The 25,267-nt window shown below is 45.6% G+C and overlaps 1 protein-coding gene across 1 annotated transcript in view; it reads right to left on the bottom strand.

The window, feature by feature from the left end:
* The window catches only part of MANBA (mannosidase beta), a 399,570-nt gene that overhangs the window by 132,892 nt on the left and 241,411 nt on the right, over positions 1-25,267 (bottom strand). The window contains exons 7-8 of the mRNA XM_086961579.1: positions 20,084-20,194; positions 8,363-8,514 (exon numbers count right to left, since the gene is read on the bottom strand). Of these exons, the coding sequence (XP_086817705.1) occupies positions 8,363-8,514; positions 20,084-20,194 (263 nt within the window). The remainder of the gene's footprint in view (positions 1-8,362; positions 8,515-20,083; positions 20,195-25,267) is intronic.

Here is a 25,267-nt window from a genome sequence, read left to right as displayed (position 1 = left end):
ATACGGACATGAGATTATAATGGGAACAACAAGCATCCTATTAAACAAATCAACCACCAGAATCTTTAAACAACCATGGCACCTGCCGAAGTCTTCATCCCCAGCACAAGTCAGACTAGAACTTTGCCTGCTAGATCATAACGGCGTTGAGGCTGGCGCGTTTATTAAGTTCTGCAACAGACTGCGCAACTTCAGGGACGGCAGTCTTGAGGCCAAACTTTGGAATGAAATCTCGACCAGCACATCTAGCCAAAAATATCGGCACCACTTGGCCCACTCCCTACAGCTACACCGAGTCACAGAATATTGGGGAACAAACCCAGCACAACAGGTATTGAAGACCGTAATCAAGCAAAGTGTTCGGCTCTAGTCTTTTCACTCTGACAGGGCAAAACGATCCAGAAGGAAACACGCCTGGGCTGTTGTCTCAGATTACAAACCGGGGGTTGAGTCACCCTACCTATCAAGCACATACTCACTCTTTTGGAAGGTTAAGTTCATGGCCCTAAGGCTGGGCAAGTGGCCTTTTTTAAAGCATCTGCCACAATGGCGGCGCCCCAGTCTCAATATCGAATGCAGAGAATGCGACTACCACTCCAAAAGCATGGAGCATATAGTATGCACATACCCAGCTCTGCTTAACGACAGGAGGGCTTTATTGCGAGAGGAGTGGAACAAACTAGGTGCTCGCACAGGTCGTCAGGACATAATAGCGCCTATAAACCTAGCAAATATAAAGCTGAACATTCGGTTCACCAAATTGGTCATCAGAGCTGCTAAAATGCTGGGGAAAGAGAAGGCAGTAAATCTTCCGCCGGTTGGCCTCGCCACCTCTTTGTAATAAAATTTTAGCAGCCGCCGGCCCCTTCAGCTTGGCCTACCTGAACATTGTCTTCAGTTTTTTAATACTAGCTGTCACATTTATTTGTCCCTTTTTTAGACTTACTTAAAACTACCCCGGGACTGTAATGTTATCAAAGACCTTGAACCACATAGGCAAACAAATATGCAGAAAACTTTTAATTTTAACCCATTTTTAAATAGGAAGATTACTGCACTGTTTTTGCACTAACCTGGGTTCTTTTTTTCTTTCTTTTTAAACTTTTCTATATGTACACATGAGTTACACGGTTTTAACATTTTGTGATGGTTTTTAGTAATCAAACAATAAAATTTGAATTGAATGATTAGGAGCGGGCCTGTGTGAAGGCTGTAACTTCTTAGGCTTCGCGAGGTACAGCTTAACCTCCAGGTCTCAAATCGACTTTGGGTGCATCAGAGCAAATTGATTAGACAACCAAAGTCATGACCAAAGCCCAGGTATAACAAACTTATCTCGTGGGGGTACTTGGCCATCATCTGCAGGTGCCAGTCTCGGCATGGCCTAAGGGCAATTGTTTTCAGAGAGGACACAGTTCCTTAGCAACCTTTTCTGGTAGAATTTCAAAACCATCAGAAGATCTATAAAGTTGGGAGAAAAGTTTCAGAACTCTGTCACAAGGAATTCAAAGGAAAAAACTGACATCAGCTCACAGGGATGGCACTGGTATGCAGCTTTGCTCCGTCTCTTCTGGGGTAGTATACAGCCAGTGCAGGGCCACATGATACCCCCTATTGGCATACAGAAGAACTACTGAAATAAATTCTCCAGAGCAAGTCTGGCACCTGGAGATTTTCAAACTGTTATGAATCTGCAGTTAGAAATAGCCATCAGAAACTTTTAGCATCTTTTAATACTCAAAGTTTTATGTCTTCCACATCAAACCACAGTGATTCATGATTAACACACTAACGGCATCATTGTGATTATGGGCAGGGAGGGTGTTGTGCGTGTGTGTACATGTGTGCGTATACATAAAATAGGAAAATTTTACAACAAAATGAAAATGAAGAATAGAGTTAAGAGGTGGGCAAATTGCAGAATAGGGAGACCATAACTTGATTGAGTTCATAACATCGTTGAAGTGCTGCCTCCTTTTCTTCAAGATGAGCCTATCTAGGTGTTCGCATGAGATGATAAAGAGCAGAGCACAATTATGATAATCAAGAATTGTAAATTAATGATGAAGAGGGCACTCCTGGTATCAAGGATCTAGTTGGATGAGTAACCAGTACAGAGTATAGTAAGGGGCATGCAGAGCTATCCTCCTCCTCTTGGAGGAAGGTGAGGGAAAGTCAGGTTGTGTGAAGATGGCGTTCGTGTGATAAAACTTAGAAGAGCATAGAATGGTACAGTTACCCCTTTGTAGTAAACAGTGCTAGTGCATGTATAAAGTCAAAAGATCGTCTGTTACCTGAAGAGTAGTATTTTAAATCTGTGGCTCTGCTTCTGAAGACATGCTGGATGGGGAGTAGATAAAGTGTACTTAAGTTTAATCTAGGTCAAAACACTTGTCTAAGATAAGGCACTCTATATTAATAGTTCAAAATATCCAGGTCCCACACTCAGTTGCTAGTTCCTTCTACCAGACAGTCTTTGGAGGTTGTAAACAAAGGCTCTAAATCTTCAAGTACTACAAATCTCTGCATCAGGACCAACTACTTTAATAGCAATTGGTCCAATAGATTAAATATACTGATGTATATATGTATAACACCAAGTTTTTATGTATAATGCTTTGCTTATGTGATGACACTTATGAATAGTATGTATGTTTGACATAGATGATTTATCCCTGTGTTGGTTTTTAACTTTTTATGTAAAAAAATTATTTTATTAAATAAAATTCACAACAGATTTTGGTCAATTTAGTGTACTGTTTCCAAGCGAAACCTTCCGCACATTTATATGCATTGCTTTATGATTGCCTAGTAATTGTCTTTTTCACATATTTTGCAAGTTCACTGCCATGCAGTATGCCTCCACAACCGGCAACTCAAGACCACCCTTATTCCAAGTCCATGTAAGGGTACTGTGCACAACCCTTGCCCGCTTCCCAGCTCACAGCAATTCAGTAATTAGTTTATCAATCTCAGTCAAGTACCGCAGCAGGATCTTATACCGCGAGCCCTGCAATGTGTACAGGTTTACTGGCACCAGCACCATTTTGATCAAGGCCCCTGTGCCCATCAAAAACAAGGGCAATGTCTTTCAAAACCTGAATAGTCAGGCCATCAACTACCCACTGCATGTTTATGGTTGTCGTGTCCGATTCGTTCTGCACAACTCTAGTTCCCAGATACTGCATACCTGCAGTCTCTCATGGAAATTCTGACGCTGGGAGTTTGTCCAACGATTTTCCGCTCAACTCCCCTGAGGGGAAGAGGGAGGTCCGGTCACAATTTACATGGAACCCTAAGATGTCCCTTAATTTGTGCATTGCCCCAATAGTATGGGCATCATTGGTGTACATTGATAGTACAGGCCATGTTTCTCTCACATGGATACCCCAGGTTCCCATCACCCTCTGAAGAATACCCGTAAGTAACTATCATTAAGGCGAACAGAAGAGGCGACAGTGGAAAACCCTGTCTCCCATCCTGATTCTCACCCCCGGTTCGGTATGCAAAAGTCGTACCCAGGCTATTTACGACCCAACCCTACTTTGTCGTGTACTATCCACAAATATTATAATTTCACCGAATCGAACGCCTGTTTCATATCCAGGAATGCTAGGGTATAGGTGTCTTATTCCAAAAGCGGCGGGTGGTAAAAATGCACCAGTCGCCTGATATTACAAAGGGTGTTTTATTTCAGGCTAAATCACACTGGTCCAAGTGGATCAGCGAGGGAAGGTGACTAAACAGGTGCGTTTCCAGCACCTTACTGTCTTCTTTACATCGATGTTCATCATTGATAATGGGCCGTATGATGACGGCTCCGCCGGATCCTTACCCGGCTTTGGCATTGTCACCCCTAGTGTCTCACGCATTGAGTCCGGCAGTCGCCACACTTCTAGTGCCTCATAATAGACTTCCAGCAATGTTTTCACCACTACTCCGGCGTGCCTCTGATAGAGCTCCACTGGTATCCCGTCCCCCTCAAGGTGCCTTCTCTGTTTTGAGGCAATATATGGCCGCTACTATATCCGGCTAATGGCGACCCTAGGTTGTCTATATCTTCCGCTTCCAATCTCTTCATTGGTGCATCCCATAGATATTAGCACACCCCCCCCCAACTACATCCCCGGCGGGCCACAGCTGATAGATGTGTCGGAGATGAACCGCAAACATGGCGTGTATGGCCTGTTAAGTGCACACCAGTTTCTCACTCATGCCTTTTTTAGACATCAGTGGATCCTGACATGGTGCTTGGTTAACCAACTGAATCAACAACGCTCCCACTTTATCTCCCCCAGCATGGAAACGCTGTTGAATGGACCTATACACAAATTTGTTCAACCTACTCCAATCTGCCAGGAGTTCCCCTTTACATTGCTGCCCTTCTGGGAGTCTGTCCGGGTTTTGAGCAACTCATTTTCGAGTGCACTCAGTTTACGTTCCTGGCTATCCAGGTTGCCTCCAATTGCTTCCTGACCTCATACATGGTTTTCATGATTTCCCCGCTGAGTACCATCTTCAGGGCTTCCCTTTCCATTGCTCTACTACTAGCACTTCCCCAGTTCTCACTGAAATAATACATCAAAGTTTCACTGACCATGACAGGATCCAAGTCAGTGCTGGTTTCATATGAAGCTTAGATGCATCATGTTCCAGCACCCCATTCAGTACACAGTTGAGCAAAGGTGACTCCTCCATCTATGTCATAGTGCCTGTATGCATTCGCCCCACACCTGTCTCCTGCAAGAAGGATATTGAGACCCCTTAGTGATTCATGTATGCATGCAACCTCCTTTTCTTCTCCACCCGACTGAGTCCTATGACATTCCATGTCAAAATTTTAGTGGCATTACTTGCCATTGCTAATTTGAGTAGCATCATCCTTCGTCCCATTGCTGATCCCTGTTTGAACCATAAGACCCTCATCACTTCCTGGCACTTCCGATACAATGAAAAAAAATCACATAAGAGCATTCCAACTTCCTCTGAAACTCAACTTTAACAGAATATAGATGTCCCTTCTCCCCCACCCTCCCTCAGGCAGCACATGAAATAATCCCACCACTGCGACTGGTAGTTTGTAGTAACACATCCACAACCCCATCCCCACCCACTAAGATCAATGATCTTCTCCCTAACTAGTGCTTGTGTTACGCTAGAAGTCCTCTCACCAGAGGGCGTGGCAACACCCTCACCCCCGGCATCAGGGCCGCTACTCTCCACCAGCAAACAAATTTTACTCAAGACTCGGACATACATTAATACTTTTTGGACACCCCACCATTCCTTGCTCTTGCCTTCTCGTACAGTGCTACCCCAAGCAGCATCAATCCACAGAATCGCAACCCTATACAAGGCAGCACTCGATGACCTTAACCTCCTCCACCCTCACCCAGAGACCCGATCAATCAGACCAGGAGCTCCATCAGTGGTATCACTGCCTAAACCCAGGCCCCCCGTATGTATGCCTTGTAAATGAGAGTCTGATGTCCCGCACCACCTCTGTTTTTCCACCAGGGTCCTATCGGGGGAAACCACTATGCAACCCAGCAGTTGTGAGTAGCTCTGGTTTACTGACGACATGATCCACCCGCTTCATTCTTGCCTTCTGTTGTACCGTGCCCCGCGATTCCGTCCTCCTAGGGTATCTCAGCTTAGAGAGCCTCCACGTGTCTAACCAATCATTGGTTTCCTCTGGTGTGCAGAAAAAGTGTCCTTCCATCAAACACGACCGTCAGTTTAGCATGGAATATTAAACTGTACTTCAGTCTTAGGTTCCGATGCAACCACTTGACTGACAACTTTTTTATGCAGATTCTGCACTCGTTTGGTGTAGTCCGAAAAAACAGATGCTATTCCCTTTGAACTGTGGTGGGCCATAGACCCGAACATGTTGCAATATAATATCACGGTCCCTGAAATTGAACATTCGTGCAATGATAGTCCTAGGGGGCTCCCCCGACGGCAGGACCAGCACTCTGTGCGCCTGATCAATGTTAAAGAATTTTGACAATGACATGGGTCGCAGTTCCTTCATAATCCAGGTTTCCAAGAACAGCTCCACTGATGGACCTTCCACCTTTTCAGGAAACCCTATGAAGCACAGAATATTTCGTCTGCACCTGCCCTCTGAGGCCTCCACTCAGTCCTCTAGTTTTGCAAACACTTTGGACAATTTAGGTACTGTCTCTTTCATCTCCTTTACCTTACATTGGAGCACTGAGACTATGCCCTCCGTCTCAGTGACCCTATTTGCAACCTTCTGAAGAACCGTGCAGGGAAAGTTAAGGTCAGTAGCCACTGAATTAATTTTAAACATCTTCTTGACTCTTGAGCCATTGATTGCTGCCATCAGGTCCTTCAATGTTAGGGCACGCTCCCCCTGCTACCCACTCTGAAATCTCATTCAGACACCGGACTTACAGTTGGATGACATGGGTGTAGTTCACTATTTTATTTGTTTATGACAGCTTAGTTGGTTTATCTTTCCCCATTGCGGCATGCATTGCAGAACAGCTACAAGCTCCTCCAGATTTAAGCCACCCCTGGTCGCCTGTGCTCAGCTAGTACGATCAGTCGTGTCTCTGTCGGGCAATCGTGTTAGTAGGCCCGGCACCCCCTGGACTCCTTTTCTTGGCCCTTGAACTCACACTGACCGTGCCGCTATCAGGGGGTACCCCCTTTGGCCAAGTGGGTCACTCACTCATTTATGGCTGCAAGTACCACGTTCTCCGAGCCCCAAGTGTCAGGTTTAGGGTCTTTCTTACAAGTCTCGAGGCGTTGGGACGGTTCCCAGTTTTGGTTCTTGTAAGTCCTGGTTTGGCCAAGATAGGGGGGACCCCTTCTGGTAGCCACGGTACTGCCAACATTGAAAGCCTAAGCAGCCAAGGCCCTCAAGAAGGAGTCCCGAGAGGAAAACGATGGAGGGAAAATACCTCTGAAGTTGATGAGGAAACTCCAGGAATGAAGGAGAAGACAAGGAGCCAGAAAACACTGGAAGACCAGGAGCCGAAAAAGGAACCAGGAGAAGACAAGCTGGAGCAGAAGGGGCAAGGGGGAAGATAAGCGCCAACGGAAGAAAGGAATCACCAACAGAGAAGCCACGGAACCAATAGGAGCGAGGACACACCAGCAGGAACTAACAGGAGTGAGGACACACCAGCAGGAACAAGGAGTGTTGCAACACAAGGAAGGAAAGGTTCTGATCCCTTAAATACAGAAAAAACAGGAAGTGACATACAGGAACAGGAAGTGACAAAACATGAATGAGAGGTGTCGCATCTTGGATAGGGAAAAGAGTGAAGTGCATTACAGAAAGATCGCCATGTTAGGAAGGTAAGTAGCCCTCCCCTATTGCCTTCTGGGAGCAAGGTGAAAAGGAGAGCAACAATATGGCCCCAAGGAAGGGGAAATCACCAGACGCCCACACTAGGTGGGTGTATTGTCCCAACGTGCCTCAGGAATCAGATGGACTGCCGTGCAAGTATGCGACGTGCCCGAAAACCAACAGGCATCGCGGATGCTTTCCGCAACGCCGTTGAAATGGCCACAGAGGGCCGCGCTCCTGTACCACGGCGCCCCCGAAGAGGGAGGGGCGCCCTTGGCTGCACCATGGCCGGAGAAGAAGAAACGGCCAGCGTTGCGGGTCCGCCCTCGTTGTAACACCAAGTCCCGGCCCACTTCCTCCTGGCCCAACACTCATCTGCTATTTCTTATGCAGACACTTGGCCTGGTCCACAACATCACCACACTCAGTGTACCTGGGACTCTAGAGCCCACCCGGGGCAGGTCTGAATTGCTGCAGCCTATTGCCACTGTGCTGCCCAGGCTGCAAACTTCACAAGGGGGTCACCTTAGGCAACAAGCGCCCCCTGCCTTCTCCAGTAGTAAGCCCTATGAAGCTGATCTCCAACGGCAGCAAACATTGCCTCCTGGTCCCATCTGGTATTCCACTGCAAAGGAGAGGGGTTGAGATAATCAAGGTACTGTCCTCGTACCTCTCTGAAGGCCTCAGTTTCTGGTCTGGCCCTCAATGGGGCCCTACTGAGGAACTGCATGACTTAAGTCTTGTCCTCAATCTTCTAGGTAAATAATGGGAGGAATTTATTTATATTCTAATCTAGACCATCCGGGCACAGTGGTGTTTGCAGTGATTTCTTTGAGAGAAAAATGGTAAAGATGGTATTGGTTTTGGAGTATGAGCAGAAGCTACATCCTACCAGGTTGCTGGTGGTATGCCATTTCACTGAAAGACGATGACATGGAAGAAGAGAACAAAAATAACAAATATAATTGATAGAGGATAATAACACAACCAGCAGAATAAAGAATTACCAATAAAAATCAGTCAGCAAGGACTTACACTCCTGAGGTTACTCTGTCCTGGAAGGAGTCAGCTGGAATCCAGTTAGAACCCTTGATGAAAATTGGAATTCCATTAATTTTAAAGTAGAAACTAAGTCCAGGGGATCCAGGTACAGGCTCTTGTACAAGCTCGACAGTCCGAAAGTAAACCTAAATGGAATACAATGATGAACATGCAGAAAGGGGAGTCATTCTATGGCAGCACATGGCAAGGTAGCTCCAAACTGCATTTTGGCAAAATTGCAATTTTTTCTAAACATCAACTTGCAATTTGGTGCGATGACGTAACTACTCAGCAGAAGAAAAAAACAGCAAATACAATATTCTTAAGCTAGGGAAACGTAAGATCAATAGTTCATTTAACCTTTGTTAGAGGTTCAAAACTAAGGAGAAATCGTTCTTTTTCCACGATAGCTGGTAATGGCTTTGAGGAACTAAGGTAAAAGAACTGATGTCTTGACTCACTATTACGTTTGTGCTAAACTCCTGAACTTGAACCACATGGCGGTGATGCTCTGGTAGCTCCCCTAAAGCCAATTTTTATTTCTTGTTTTCTATAGTGCTATTGAGCAAAAAAGGCACATGTGACAAATGAGTGGCAAACAAGAATATAAACAACACAGGGGATATAAGAGGATAGTAGACACAGTTTGGGTAGCCCCAAAAAGACAAGTTTTTAATGACTTTTCAAAAGAAAGAAGGACGGGTACATCACATATTGGTCGACAACGAGTTCCCCAAGTCTGTTGCTCCCCCTGTAAATGTCTGATGTTTGACCTGCTACTTGCTGAGTCATGATGTTTCTATTAGGACAGATGTCTTCTGAGGCCACATTGGACACAAGAGATATTTCAAAGATTGTGGAGGTAAATTGGCCTTTGTAGCTTGATTCCCTTAGATGCACTACAGAATATTAAGTATGTTTTCCTCACCTCACTGGGAAGTCAATGTAGCTTCAGAAGTAATGAAAGAGGTGATCATTCTTCCTTGAGACAAATGAGTTTTGCTGTTGAACAGAGAAAATCTTTTGGTGGATCCATGCATGGCTGAGGAAGCCCACGAAAATGGGGTTGATAAAGTGAAATTAAGAGATCATCAAAGAGTGGACTACAGTCTACTGCTGGGTTAGTGTAAGCAAGCAAATGCTCAATTTTCTTTTTAAAAGGAAGGCTGAAGTGAGAGTATTGAGCAACTCTGTTTATATAATGTAACGGACGAGGGAAAGTAAAAGTGTCAAAACTAAATCCAAGAGATTTAACTGATTAGGCAATTGAGGGACAAACTCTGTTGGCTTTGGGTTTGTTTAGACATCTGTATTAAAACTTATTATAGCATTTAGAGGCGATGTGAAAGCATGTGTTTGCAGGCTAAATAACAAAGAAGCTATCCAGCATCCACTGTTGGAGTTTCCAGTTGCAGGAATGAAATAGGAGTACATCATTTAATGAAGATTTTATTTATACATGGTTATGTCATTTGCATGATGATGAGTGGAAATTCCCAAACCCTTGAATATCAAGCCCCTTGGTTCAAAGTATAAGTTGAACAGTGTTTAACCAATATTGAACCTTGAAAGACACCACATGGCATTGTCACCATCCCAGAGGTGTCACCCCCTATCTATACCAATTCAAAACGACGGAACAGAAAAAAAGGGAAGACCCATCTCAAAACTGGTTCTTAAAATCTCATTCAGTTCTCCAGAGTTTTAAGCAGTCTAAAGCAGCTCTCTGTGATGGAGGTTACTGATAAATCCAGGATAACCATTAGAAAGGAATCTCACTAATCTAATGCGCAATGAACATCAGCTAAATTTTGAGGAGAGGCCCTTTCAGTGCTACAGCCTTGGTGAAAGCCCAATTGGTAGTCTGCCAAAACGTGATTATTGTCAAAGTAGCTAGCCAACTGGGAAGAGACATTTTCTAATACTTTACCTTGCCAGGGATGTTTGGAGACTTGTCATAAGATGACCAAAATGTTAGGCCACGATTTGTTTTGTTTTAGGGCTGAAGTAATCTATCCCATTTTTAGAGGATATGGAAAGGTTCCTTGAGTAATTAATGCATTAATTAATAAGTAAAACGTTTGAGGTTTTATGGAGGTTTAAAATTATGATGTAAACTAGGAGAGTGTCTGTGAATTTGACAGCAGGGATAGGATGCTTTATCACGATTAAGAAATCTTCTGAAGGCATGGCCGTCATAGTGCCCATCTAGTCATACTTTTGGGTGGGAGAGGTACCAATGAAAACTGTGCGGAAATGATGGTGTCTCTATGGGATTGAACTCTGCTATTGAAGAACTATATACATTGGTTGCAGTTAGAAGCTAATTAAGTAGTTTCCAAAACACCTAGTAATAATGTAGATACACTTAAAACAGAAAAGGAGCAGGATTAGGAGTGGGATGGTTTCTGTTCTTACAAAATAACACGCTTTTGGGGAGGAAAAGGCTTGTTTGCTGTCTTTCATTAAAACTTTAAGCTTAATATGAAGCATTGGTGATTTGGAGTGAACTCAAGAATTTTTAGTGTTTGAAATTAGACTTCATTTGTTTACAAGGAAATCGTTGAAGCAAGGCTGCTTGCTTTTCAGTATAAAGTTTTTAGATAAAGTACTTAGCTTGAGTAGTCTAATGCTGTTGACAATGCTGTCTACGGTGTCACTGTAAGGATTCAACATAGCATTGACAACTGTTTAGTGATCTTTCAGAATGAAACATGTCATAGTTTTCATGGAGCAGCTCCAGGGAAAGACCACTGCATGAGATGACAGCTTGTGTTTTTGAGGTGGAAATGCATGTAGTAGGTGATGTGTCAGCGCCCAGAGATCCCACAACCCAGAACAGTAAGCCTGAAGGGGAGCCTTATCCTTGAGCAACGGTGAAGGCATAGCAACCCCCATAGCATACAAAACTGCATGCCTGGTCCCCTGGGGGACACCTGCTTGCCATTGGGCAATCCCAAGAGACAGCAGAACTGCACTCTGGAGGCGGTAGGCCTGGAAACCACTCCCCTCCCTTGGTCTTCCCTCCGTTGGGCTCTGGGTCCAAGGTTGGTTTCTAAGAGGGGGGCACTGTGGCTTGGCCCGGCAAGGCAGCCCCTTGGCTGGAAACATTGTGCAGCGGCAGTAGGCCCCCACATCCTGTGACAGTGGGGCATTGCCAGGGCAGGACATCATACTTCCTCCCTCCTCTCCCAGTTCCTGGTCTCCGATGGGAGCCATACTTTGAAATCACAACAGAGAGAGGAATTCTGCAGACAAGCACACTGAGCCTGTAACACTAGGTTGCGGCAGGGGGTCCCAAACCCAGTGACACTGGGACACAGCCGAGGCGGGCCACAACACCTCTCTTCTTTACCAGGGCCATCTCCTGGATAACACTTCTTGCATTACCGTTGTGAGATCTTAAATACAGCACCACACTGCCTTGGCACACCCTTCGGCCCACTGGAAAGCAGAGTCAGAGCCGCACCTGGACAGTTGGTCTCATACGAAGGGCCAATATCTTGGGAGTGTTCTCTATCGTATACCTCGACACACTGCTAGAGAGCCCTCCACTGATCCCCAGGCCTTCTTAAATGCAACTTTTCAGTCCCCCAGATGGGCAGGCCCCATCCACTCTGTGTCGCTCTAGCTTCCAAGGATACATACCCAACTATCCACAAAAATAGGCACAGACTATTCCCTCACCCACATAGCACAGCACAGCCATACCTGGTGACTAGTGGCCCAGTGACAGACCCTGGTGAATTCCCAAGTCCACCAACGTGCGAAGAGGAGCCATGGGTTAAAATAAAGGACAACATCCCAGGCCTAAACGAAGCTTGACAAATTTACCACTTCACATTCGGCCATTGGTAGTTGTCACGAGGATGGATTCTTGAATCAACGCACAGCAGAACCTACTGACACAAACGCTATCCTTTAAGTAATCCAAGCCTCAAGGAGGTAGTGGAAACCAAAACTGGAGAAGTAAGGGTGGACTCTGGGCCAGATGCATCAAGCGAAATGCGCTCGCAAAAGGGCCAGATTCTGAGAATCTGGCCCTTTGCGAGTGCAATTTTTGCATTTGGGATGCATCATCCCAAATGCAAAAATCGCAATTAGAGAATTTGCAAAATAGCGATTGCTTGCATTTAAGGAATCTCAAATTGAGATTCCTTAAACGCAATGCATGAAAGTATCAAAAATAGCAAATTCGCTATTAGGGCACGCAAATTACCACGAAGTACAACTTCATGGTAATTTGCAAAAACTTTGAAAAATGCACTTTTGTGCGTTTTTCAAAGTTTCATGTTGCGCACACACATGCCTAAGGGCATGTGTGTGCGCAACATATGTGCACAGATCAAATTCAGGGGTGTAACAGGGTGTCCTTTGGACACCCCTGCACCCTTGAACTCGCAATCTCAATTTGCGAATCGCTAATTGCGATTCGCAAATTGAGATTGTCTTCCCATTCATTCCTATGGGCCTCTAGGGCCATAGGAATGAATGGGGAGGCATTCATTAATTGCGACTCGCTATTTGCGAGTCGCAATTAAGGAATTCCAAGGAATCGCTATTTTGGTAGTGATTGCTTGATGCATTCCATTTTGCCATTCCTTATTAGCGATTCCTTATTTTTCGCTAATAAGGAATCGCAAAATGGATGCTTGATGCATCTGGCCCTATGGCTCTAGTCCTGCAAGATTTCCAGCATGTAGCTACCAGAATCACTGAAACGGAGGGCAGGGTCTTTGCCCTGGAGAACAATGTCACTTATCTCAAACCTTCAGTCGGTAAATTGCGGCTCACCACTACCCAACTGGAGGCACACGCGGAGGATGCAGAAAATAGATCCAGACACAACAACCTGGGATTCCTGGAGATAGCAGGTGGCTTGGTTCTAGAGAGATCTTCCGGAAGACCTGGTTGAAACCCTGGCTCCCAAATGACCACCTCTCGCAATGGTTTGCAATGGAACGATCCCTGGCCCACAATTCTCCGCCGGGCACACCTCCTCAACCACTCATTGCCTGCACACTGACTTTTCGTGATACGGACACCATACTTCAAGAGGCACGAAGAGTCGGAGACCTCTTCTTCCAATCCACACACAATGATTTGCCCAGAGTACTCTCAAAATGTACAACAGAAACATAAACCCTTCCATCATTAAGTGAAGCAGAAATGGAGGGTGATAAACCTACAATACATGCTGATATTCCCTGCCGTTCTAAAAGTGATACTCTTGTACCGATTTCTTTGACACCTGAGGCAGCCTGGAACTGGGCGGCCCAGAAAAAGACCCTGTGCCCCACCTCCGAACCAACCGGTCTGACTCGCTCTACTCACCGTGCATCAGATTCCAACATACTGGACCCTGCCAACCATCCCCAGGTGGATACAGATGCAGGCCTCACCTGGAATTGCGCTCAGCAGGCCTGAGGAACTACTGACCACCCAGGAGTCCCTCTGGAACAGCAGATCCTCTGAAGCCCCCCTTAGTCTAGCAACCTGAGTCATTTGGCCGACCGCCTTGAGCATGTATTCTTCGTTATTGGTGGTCCATCTCTACAGTCTCGACAACCTGGGTTAACGGTTTTGGTTTTATGTGTTTTTTGGCCGACAGATGCGCCTGGGGGGAAGTGTGGGGTGGAGGGAGTTGAGAAAAGAAGGGTTGTTATGTTGTATTTTGCTTTAACATTTTTATTGTAGTTTGTGCTTAAGGGACACCTATTACACACCATATTATCAATCCATTATGGCCCAGCAACTCACTACTACAGATTCGGTCAAGGGCATGATGCCTACATGACCACTCAGCACGAACCATAAATCATTCAGATCAAAATGCTAATTTCACTGCACTCACCTGGAACATCAAATGTCTCTTAGACCGAAATGGATTAAAAGCGTTCCTATAATATGTCAAAAGGAAGCTAACATCGGTCCTCATGCTTCAAATAAATTCACCTTATGGGCACGAGATGCCCCTTCCTGAGTCAATATGGGTACGATGGGGTGTTTCACACCAGCTTGTCTAGAGGTATGACAGGAGTCACAATACTGTTTCAAAGAAGCTTTCCCTTTGTGGTTACTTCCACAAACTTGGACCCTTGGGTAGACAAGATGGGGTGGGGGTCACACTGAAGGGAGCCCAGCGAACTTCCCTTAGCATTTATGTCCCGCCCCAAGCAGCCAACACCATTCTGGAGGCCTGCCAGGCGATTACCGTGGACTTCCCTATTGGTATTACACTTATAAGGGGAGACTTCAATGCAGTCCTGGGCCCAGTAAGAGACTCCAGGGTTGTCCCAACAGTGCACCAAATAAGCACTCTAAAATCTCTAACAAAATGGATGTCCTCCCTAGGACTCTGCGAAATCTGGAGAGTGTGGCACTCACTGGGGAGAAAATGTATACATACTTCAGCATCACAGAGGACCTTCTACCATATTGACCTCTTCCTACTCCCCAGCGCACTGCAGCCATAGAGATCCTCCCACATGGTTATTCAGTGTAATCCCCGGTCTTACTGCATCTAGGAACTCCTGAGACCACACAGCGCCTTAATGCATGGTACTTATCTGACTTCCAGCACGTGGATGACCTGGAGACAAGAATCTGGGTATACTTTGACACTAAGCAAGGATCAGTTGCCTCAGCTGATACCAAATGGGACGACGGCAAGGCCGGGTCAGAGGCATAGTGAAATCCCTTCTCTGTCATGTGGAAAAAGAGAAACAGTTCCATATGGCTGACCTGGAAGTTTTCATCCTCCGATTGGAGACAGAATGTGTGAACACCCCCTCCTCACCCTATTGAGACAACTTGAACTCAATAAAACCGGACTGTCCCCTAGAATCATCAAAGTCCCGTTTTGCGAGTCCTTAATAGCGATTATTAAGGAATCGCTATTAAGGACTTGCAAAACGGGATTCAAGAAGGAATCGCTAAATAAATTGCGATTCCTACACATTCCTTATTTGCGATTAGCAAATTGCTAAATGAAAATAAGGAATAACTCCCCATTCATTCCTATGGGCCTAAAGGCCCATAGGAATGAATGGGGAGTTATTCCTTATTTGCGATTAGCAATTTGCTAATCGCAAATAAGGATGCGATTTCAAGGGTGCTAGGGGTGTCCAAAGGACACCCTGTAGCACCCCTGAAATGTAAATTTAGACTTATGTTGCGCACACACATGTCCAAAGGACATGTGTGTGTGTAACATACAACTGAGAAAAATGCACAAAAGTGCATTTTTCTCAGTTTTCGCTATTTACCACGAAGTTAGACTTCGCGGTAAATAGCGGCAAAAAATAGCGAAATCGCAATTTATTAATGGTTCATGAATAGCATTTAAGGAATCTCAAATTGAGACTCCTTAAATGCGATCGCAATTTGAAAAATCGCAATTTTTTGCGATTTTTCAAACTGCGAGTTCATGAAAAAGAGAAACAGTTCCATATGGCTGACCTGGAAGTTTTCATCCTCCGATTGGAGACAGAATGTGTGAACACCCCCTCCTCACCCTATTGAGACAACTTGAACTCAATAAAACCGGACTGTCCCCTAGAATCATCAAAGTCCCGTTTTGCGAGTCCTTAATAGCGATTATTAAGGAATCGCTATTAAGGACTTGCAAAACGGGATTCAAGAAGGAATCGCTAAATAAATTGCGATTCCTACACATTCCTTATTTGCGATTAGCAAATTGCTAAATGAAAATAAGGAATAACTCCCCATTCATTCCTATGGGCCTAAAGGCCCATAGGAATGAATGGGGAGTTATTCCTTATTTGCGATTAGCAATTTGCTAATCGCAAATAAGGATGCGATTTCAAGGGTGCTAGGGGTGTCCAAAGGACACCCTGTAGCACCCCTGAAATGTAAATTTAGACTTATGTTGCGCACACACATGTCCAAAGGACATGTGTGTGTGTAACATACAACTGAGAAAAATGCACAAAAGTGCATTTTTCTCAGTTTTCGCTATTTACCACGAAGTTAGACTTCGCGGTAAATAGCGGCAAAAAATAGCGAAATCGCAATTTATTAATGGTTCATGAATAGCATTTAAGGAATCTCAAATTGAGACTCCTTAAATGCGATCGCAATTTGAAAAATCGCAATTTTTTGCGATTTTTCAAACTGCGAGTTCATGACCCATTGATGAATTCCAAATGCCATTTTTGCGGGCGCAGACGGCCGAATTCTGCGATTCGCACCGTTTGCGCCCGCAAAAATGCTTCATGAATCTAGCTGTATATCTCCCTAGCCCCGGAGTAGGGGTGAAAGTACTGACGGGCCTCCCTCCAACAGATCTATGTCCATGGAGGTAAGTCCAGTAAACTGCTCCACTGGATTCCCACCAGAGACATGCCCTCAAGAGCGGTCCCAGAAATCACGGACCACAAGGCAAATGGCAACACACACCCTCTGCTATAGCCAAAGCCTTTGCCAACTATGGTACTCTATATGCCCCCGCACCAATTGCCCGGCAGACAAGGCTAACCCCATATTGCCGGATATCCCTGATCCAACCCTATCTTTCTCTCAAAAAGAGGGCCTCTACTGCCCCATAACATTGAAAGAAATCGGAGATGCCTTAACCAAACTGAATGCGGGTAAGACACCCAGCCAGACGGTTACCCCACCAAATACTATTGGGAATTAAGCAAGATACTCTCACCTGGACTGCTCGACCTGTACATAGAAGCTTAAACTAATAAAGCATTGTCTGGGGGTTTAAACCTAGCAGCCACAGTAGTCATTCACAATGCTGGGTGTCCCCCTGAATGCTGCGCCTCGTCCAGGTCTATTTCTCTAATCTATGCTGAAGTAAAAATGTTTGCAAAGATTCTGGCCCAATGGCTCATTCAGGTGCCCCTGGCCGAGTTCACCCCAATCAAAGCAGATTTATTTATTTATTTATTTAATACATTTATATAGCGCAACAGCTACCCTGAGGGTTTCCCGGCGCCCTGGATCTGAGTAAGGCCCGGTGGATGCGAATTAAGGTAGAATGTAAGGATTACTGGTTAAATAGCCACGCTTTGATGCCTTTCCGATATTGGGCGTAGCTAGGTTCGAGACATAGTTTCAGCGGGAGAGCATTCCATAGGACTGGAGCCAGGTAAGCGAAAGAGCGTCCGCCCAAACGTGCCAGTTTGAACCTAGGGATAACAAATTTTGTTCAGATTCATGCCGGGATGCAACACCTGACAAAGCATTAGACATTTGTACCTCAATTGGCTAATAAGTCAGATATCCAAGACCCATGTGCTCTACTCCTCGGCATTTTACTCCATCAACTGGTCCTTCTTTGAGGCTGTACTGTGGCGCATAAGCCTAGGCATAAGATTTAGTTGATACGTCGGTCTTCTGTAATCCTCGCTACAGGCCTGGTTGCCCTTTAAAGTTACGCTCTCTGACCCCCTTCTCATTCCGTAGAGGCACAAGACAAGGCAGTCCCTATCACTCCTCCTCTTTGCCCTGTTGAGCGAAACGCAGCCTCAACTCATTCACTGCAATGAGCAACTGCAGGGCTGGGGCAGGAGAGGAGCAGAAGAAGATGATGATTGATTCTCATTATACACAGATGACGTGCTTCTTTAGCTCCAGAACCCCCATGAAACTGGAACCTGAACACTGCATATCTTGTCAATAGATGACGTAGCGTTGGGTCTCCGTACTAGCGGAGCCACATTTTTTCTGGTTCCCCTTCCAAGAAACCTGGAGGCCGAGACGTGGCAAGGGTCAATCTCAATCCAAAGGCTCAGTTCCCAATACTTAGGAATACATATCTCAGTGCTTCCAAAGTTGACCTGGTCCCTCAACCTAGACTTCCAGGTGGTCCCTATGAAACCAGTCTTTTGCACCTGGGCACTGCTCTCGCTACATATCCGACGCAGGGTAGCACTGTTCAATATGATAATCGAACCATGCTTTCTCAATGTTCTGTGGCACCCAATCAATTGAAATCCCCACTGCCTGGTTCTGAACTCTCACCTCGAATATTGGATCCTTCATATGGGCGACACAGGCACCCCCATAGCGTTCAACGAGTGTTGTCAGCACACATATGATGGCGGCATGGGAATGGCAGATGTTTGCTTCTATTATTTGGCCTCCCAATTCCTGGTAATCAACGATTGGCTCTAGGTAGACCCATCTAGAATTAGATAATGTCCTACACAAACTGTATTGCGGTTCACTCCCTCAATGACTCCCTGAGCTCCAGGGTAGTGGTCCAGGTGTAGTGTGCCGCACTGCTAATGATGGGCTGGAACATGAAACTTATACAACGCACTCCAGTATGACAGGGTGCGGGCTTATCCAAGTTTCAGAATCGAAAAGATTTGTCAAATGGGACAAAATAGGGATCACACACCGAGGAGATGTCTGGCGGGTATCGGCTATGAAATCCTTCCCAATTCTCCCTCTCCACCACCCAATTTCACAAATGCCTGTGTCTGAGACACGCATTCTACTGCTACTGAGGAGACACCACTGATCACCCAGAATGCAATCAGCTCGAGGCTAAAATCCTACAGGGCTCCATAGGGAAAGGGGGTGATCTATCAGAAAAATAGAACACACGTCCTTAACTCCCTCAACACATATGACTCCTTTAAACAGAAATGGGACTTTGGGTGGGTACTATGGAGGAAGCAGACTGGAGATGTTGGCATGGCCCACCGCACCCTTGCCATATCGGCCCGCCTAAGACTCACTTATCCACCTACCTCACTAGCTATGGAGAGCGGGCAAATGGAACACATCTGTCTGCTCCAGGTGCTCATCGCCAGAAGGGGACTTCGTCCATGTAATCTGGTCGATATATAGATCCAGAGGCTGCCCTCCGAAACTCGACAAGATGTGGGGGTATTTTTCAGGTTTTCTTACGGTACCACTATCAACAAATAATCTCGATAACTTTAACTAGAATCCAAGATAGCATACTGGCACATTCACATTCACCTTCTGGCTCTGAGCCAGTGGGGCGACACTCCTATGCGATTGCAAAGGAGCCGCCCCTGGCAAACACCTGTTTGAAAATTATAAGTGATGCAATAATTATTGCCAGTAATACATTTTTTTATCCGTTAAATTTCAGGAGTTCAAGCAAGTCGGAATTTAAGGTGTGGAAAAGGGCCAATATATACTAAGACATGCAGGTCTTATTGCGATACCACAACAAAACCCACGTTATTCCTCCATTTAAGAACACAATTCGGGATAGTTGAAGACTGCCGCACCCAATATTTAGCCTGGTGCAATTTTCATTGCATCCAACACCAGGGCCCTTGTAATCAGGCCCTTAATTGTGAAATTCATAGTCAACGTTCTTAGAAGCAGCAACCATGCCAGTACCGGCAGCACCAATGTATTTATAATCAACTGTTTTGGTGAAGAACTTTCTTAACTTATTGCACTATACACTAAAACAGTGAATACATCGACCAGGAAGATGGGCCTTAACTGAGAGACAGTAAAAGATGAGCCATATCGAGAGATGGTAAAAGATGGGCCTTAACTGAGAGACGGTAAAAGATGAGCCATATCGAGAGATGGTAAAAGATGTGCCTTAGCTGAGAGACAGTAAAAGATGAGCTATCCTGAAAGATGGTAAAAGATGAGCCTTAACTGAGAGACAGTAAAATATGAGCTATACTGAGAGATGGTAAAAGATGAGCCTTAGCTGAGACAGTAATCAATGCCGGTTACCTTTGCTGATTCCTCAATCCTGTATCCTCCCTCAAAGGCAAACGTCACGGACACATTGTAGCTAGACTGTTTCCCATACCCATTTGGCCACCAAGGCTCCACTGAAACACTCTAGGGTAAACAAGGAAGGGAGACAAAAAGAATTAGTATTAAGTTTGCATTTATCAATTATATCATCCTGGACTCTTAACCAAACCTTAACAAAGTAGTGGCTGCCCATGAATAAATATTTTACCCTACCACCAGCATGTTCTTAAGAGAAATCCCTTGAAAAAGAATGCAGGACAGGGAGCTGTGTGGCATGTAGATTTGAACAATTTTCATACTGCACTTTCACAATTTTTTGGTATACAATTCCTTTCTTCTGCTAAAACGATTACTCAGCTGTGTACATGTTACTTTAGTAAATAATATGGAATTCCATGTTGGTTTGTTTTTTCACAACAGATTTTATTGTTGTTAGCCACAGCAGGCCCAGGTTGCACCAGGGCCGCAATTGTATATCAATCGTAAAGAAGTTGATTTTAACAATATATAGTTGTCGCCGGATGAAATATGTAGAAAATTTAATTAAACACAAATAAAAGTTGTAAACTAGAAACAACAATGTCACAGAGTCCATATACATATCGCCGTACAAAGTCTCCTTTTGCAACATACGAGTACAGATACAATTATTCTTAACAGAAATTCCTATATAAATCTGCAATATATATATATATATATATATATATTTTTTTTTTTTTAATTGTATATGCTCTGGTATGCAGAGCCGGAATATACATTTGTCAGGCACTTCTTTGACCAGCTCAGTGGGCTTCCAACAACACTTTGTGTGCCTTCACATATACTAACATTTGTAATCCCCCGCAAGGGCGAGTTTACACCACACAGAGATACAGTCCAGAAGTGACTCCAGGTGTCACGCATGGCTCGGGACCAGTTGGCAGGTGTGCTTTAAATCTAATCCATCCAGATTTCTCAAAAGTAAAAAATAAACTCAGCATAATTGCAATAAAAATGGACGTTTAACCTTTCTCCTCGTAAAAGATCTCAGTGCTGATTGCTAGCATATAGAGTTTCCTTTAAATCACTTTGCTTTACAAGAAAAAATAATCTGAGGTCAGTTCGCAAAAATTCAAGTGAATTTCAGTAATGCACCCCATGTGAACGTTATGCTTAAGCCTGGCCATAATTACTCATTCTTGCCAGTGGTCAATTTGCTGGTGACGTAAATGGGCCGTGCAAATTATGCGATTCGCAGAAGCACCATTTTTCAAATGCTCTGGTGCAAAACAGTGCATACACAGGTTATAGGGCCAAGTACAAAATGAAAAAACACACACTCTCACTCTCTTGTTTTCGTTACAGATTGGATGCATTTTATTGATGCATAAATCACATGCAAGAATGTGGTCGCTATACAATGCAGTCTAGTAGTCAGAGCCACTGGAATTATGCAACAGAGGAGTATCACATTTTGCATTAGGGTTAACTACATTATTCAGCAAGAAAGGACAAATTATGTATGTATTGCAAAGCGGTGCATTTTGTAACAGCATTACTGCAGTTTTTTGTCTTTTTTACACATGTTAAAACTGTCTGGGCAAGGGTTCCACCTTATCAGTAACAGTATTAACAGTCAAATACAACATAGGCAATTGAAAGGTGACCAGTCCACTTTGGCAAGGGCCTTGCATCCCACTGTGCTGGAACACGTCGCTGCATTTTTAGTAACTTTTGATCCGTCTGAGCTAGAAACAATGTTTTGGTAAAGTCTACAAATTATGCAGCAGATTATGAATGTGTGAAATCCATAATTATGTGGTAAAAGCTGTGGCATAGTTCTGGCATCATTCCACTTCCTCTGTCTATAGTGGAGAAGGCTAAAGGACATCATTTTCTTTTAAGGAAATGCATTACGATTTCCGCCACTGCTGACTTTTTAGGCAACATATCTTTACAATCATGGGAATTGTATTCCCATTGTAAGACCCTCATTCCTACTAGGCTGGTATTTTGTGTCGCTCTTCTACCTAGGGACATGGTGATTCGGCGGGGCTCGCCCCTTCGCCCCCCCTTTTCCCGGTGTACTATTATACCCCATTGTAAGTTCTGCAGGTCATAATGGATGACAACCTTCAGTTCGTTTCAACACACTCCTGCCATCTTCCTGCTGTTGAACATCTGGGGTTGACTTGAATGTGACCTCAATCTAAAGGGGCCAGCGGACAGGTCAGCTTCACTTAAACCAATTGGAAGAGCGCATCTCACGAGTGATTTGTAAAGGAATGTACTGCACACAGTTGATTATGTAGGCATATAGCGATCAGGCACAGTGAAGTACATTATTTAGTGGTACAAGTTCTCAATTTTTTTCTGCGTATTTTAAGGATTGACTTTTTTAGACACAAATATTGTCTCTCTCCTGGAGGCCTCCGCCTAGCCCACACTGTCCTTTGAGAGAGTTGTGTGTGTTGGTAAGTGGCAGCACCCACTCCTGGTGCTTCTTTAGGGAAATATGCGGTACAAAAGGGGGTGGTGAAAAAGGGGGTGGTGATGGACGGAGCATCTGAACCAATCAAACACTCACACCCAGTCAACAGATCTGGGTTTAATCCCTCACCGTTCTTTAGCCCACTCTGCCATCCCAGTTCAGACATGGCCATATGCAAACCAGTCTGACGCTGTGCCTCATGGGAACAGTCCAGCCCAAACTGCCAAGCCATGCCTTGCCATGCCTTCCCTGGACCGGAAACAAGCTTCCGTGGACCGGTTTCTGGCATTGCAGCCGTCTTCAGACTGGCTTGCTTGAATCCAGTGGCAAAGTGAGCAAGAGACTCACGTCTGAGCATACCCTGCCAACTTATGGCGACCAAAGCAGTACAAAAGGGGGTGGTGATGGACGGAGCATCTGAACCAATCAAAGACTCACACCCAGTCAGCAGATCTGGGTTTAATCCATCACCGTTCTTTAGCCTACTCTGCCACCCCTGTTCAGATATGGCCGTATGCAAATCAGTCTAACCCTGTGCCTCATGGGAACAGTCCAGCCCGAACTGCCAAGCCATACCTTCCCTGGACCGGAAACAAGCTTCCGTGGACCGGTTTCTGGCATTGCAGCCGTCTTCAGTCCAGCTTGCTTGAATCCAGTGGCAAAGTGAGCAAGGGACTCACGTCTGAGCATACCATGCCAAATTATGGTGAACAAACCGGTACAAAAGGGGGTGGTGATGGACGGAGCATCTGAAGCAATCAAACACTCACACCCAGTCAACAGATCTGGGTTTAATCCATCACCGTTCATTAGCCTACTCTGCCACCCCAGTTCAGACATGGCCATATGCAAATCAGTCTGACCCTGTGCCTCATGGGAACAGTCCAGCCCGAACTGCCAAGCCATGCCTTCCCTGGACCGGAAACAAGCTTCCGTGGACCGGTTTCTGGCATTGCAGCCGTCTTCAGCCCGGCTTGCTTGAATCCAGTGGCAAAGTGAGCAAGGGACTCACGTCTGAGCGTACCCTGCCAACTAATGGCGAACAAAGCGGTACAAAAGGGGGTGGTGATGGACGGAGCATCTGAACCAATCAAACACTCACACCCAGTCAACAGGTCTGGGTTTAATCCATCACCGTTCTTTAGCCCACTCTGCCACCCCAGTTCAGACATGGCCATATGCAAATCAGTCTGACCCTGTGCCTCAAGAGAACAGTCCAGCCCGAACTGCCAAGCCATGCCTTCCCTGGACCGGAAACAAGCTTCCATGGACCAGTTTCTGGCATTGCAGCCGTCTTCAGCCCGGCTTGCTTGAATCCAGTGGCAAAGTGAGCAAGGGACTCAGGTCTGAGCATACCCTGCCAACTTATGGCGAACAAAGCGGTACAAAACGGGGTGGTGATGGACATAGCATCTGAACCAATCAAACACTCACACCCAGTCAACAGATCTGGGTTTCATTCATCACCGATCTTTAGCCCACTCTGCCACCCCAGTTCAGACATGGCCATATGCAAATCAGTCTGACCTTGTGCCTCATGGGAACAGTCCAGCCCGAACTGCCAAGCCATGCCTTCCCTGGACCGGAAACAAGCTTCCGTGGACCGGTTTCTGGCATTGCAGCCGTCTTCAGCCCGGCTTGCTTGAATCCAGTGGCAAAGTGGGCAAGGGACTCACGTCTGAGCATACCCAGCCAACTTATGGCGAACAAAGTGGTACAAAAGGGGGTGGTGATGGATGGAGCATCTGAACCAATCAAACACTCACACCCAGTCAACATATCTGGATTTAATCCATCACCGTTCTTTAGCCCACTCTGCCACCCCAGTTCAGACATGGCCATATGCAAATCAGTCTGACCCTGTGCCTCATGGGAACAGTCCAGCCCGAACTGCCAAGCCATGCCTTCCCTGGACCGGAAACAAGCTTCTGTGGACCGGTTTGTGGCATTGCAGCCGTCTTTAGCCCGGCTTGCTTGAATCCAGTGGCAAAGTGAGCAAGGGACTCACGTCTGAGCATACCATTCCACACTTATGGCGGCCAAAAGCGGTACAAAAGGGGGTGGTGATAGGATAGGATAGGGTGTTAGGGAAATATGGCATTGTGGAGAACACACAACCACACCCAACCAAACACACACAACCACACACACACACAACCACACACACACCACCACACATACACAGAACCCCACAAACAACCACATACACAACCACACACACACACAACCACAACTGGAGGAGTGTGGCTCAATGGTTAGAGCGGCAGACCCTGATGCAGAGTTCTGGCCAGGGACCAGGGTTCGATTCCCACCTCGGCTGGGTCTCGGGCTCAATTTCCTCGGACCTGTTAATTCTCGCCTCGGTGCCTATTCTAATCATGGGCCCCACGCTGCAACTCTGGGCAATAGCTTGCTTAGCCTCCACACCGGCCCCAACAGCGCTAAGGATGCCTGGCTTCACCCTGGGAGTGCCCAGGAGTGGACACTTCACAGGGAAAGCCAGGAGGGGTTCCACAGCGGTATGAGTATCAGAGCCAGGAAGCCAAATAGGCGACACCGCAAGGTGACCGTCTGGTGACAGTGCGCTCTATAAGTACCATGACATTTACATTTACAACCACAAGCACACACACAAGTACACACACAACCACACACACACAGCCACAGCACACAAACTACCATACACA

The sequence above is a fragment of the Lissotriton vulgaris genome, chromosome 3_1 (assembly GCF_964263255.1).
Source record: "Lissotriton vulgaris chromosome 3_1, aLisVul1.2, whole genome shotgun sequence".
Lineage (NCBI taxonomy): Eukaryota > Metazoa > Chordata > Amphibia > Caudata > Salamandridae > Lissotriton > Lissotriton vulgaris.
The sequence above is the reverse complement of the archived record's forward strand: the minus strand, read 5'-3'. Positions and strand labels throughout refer to the sequence as shown.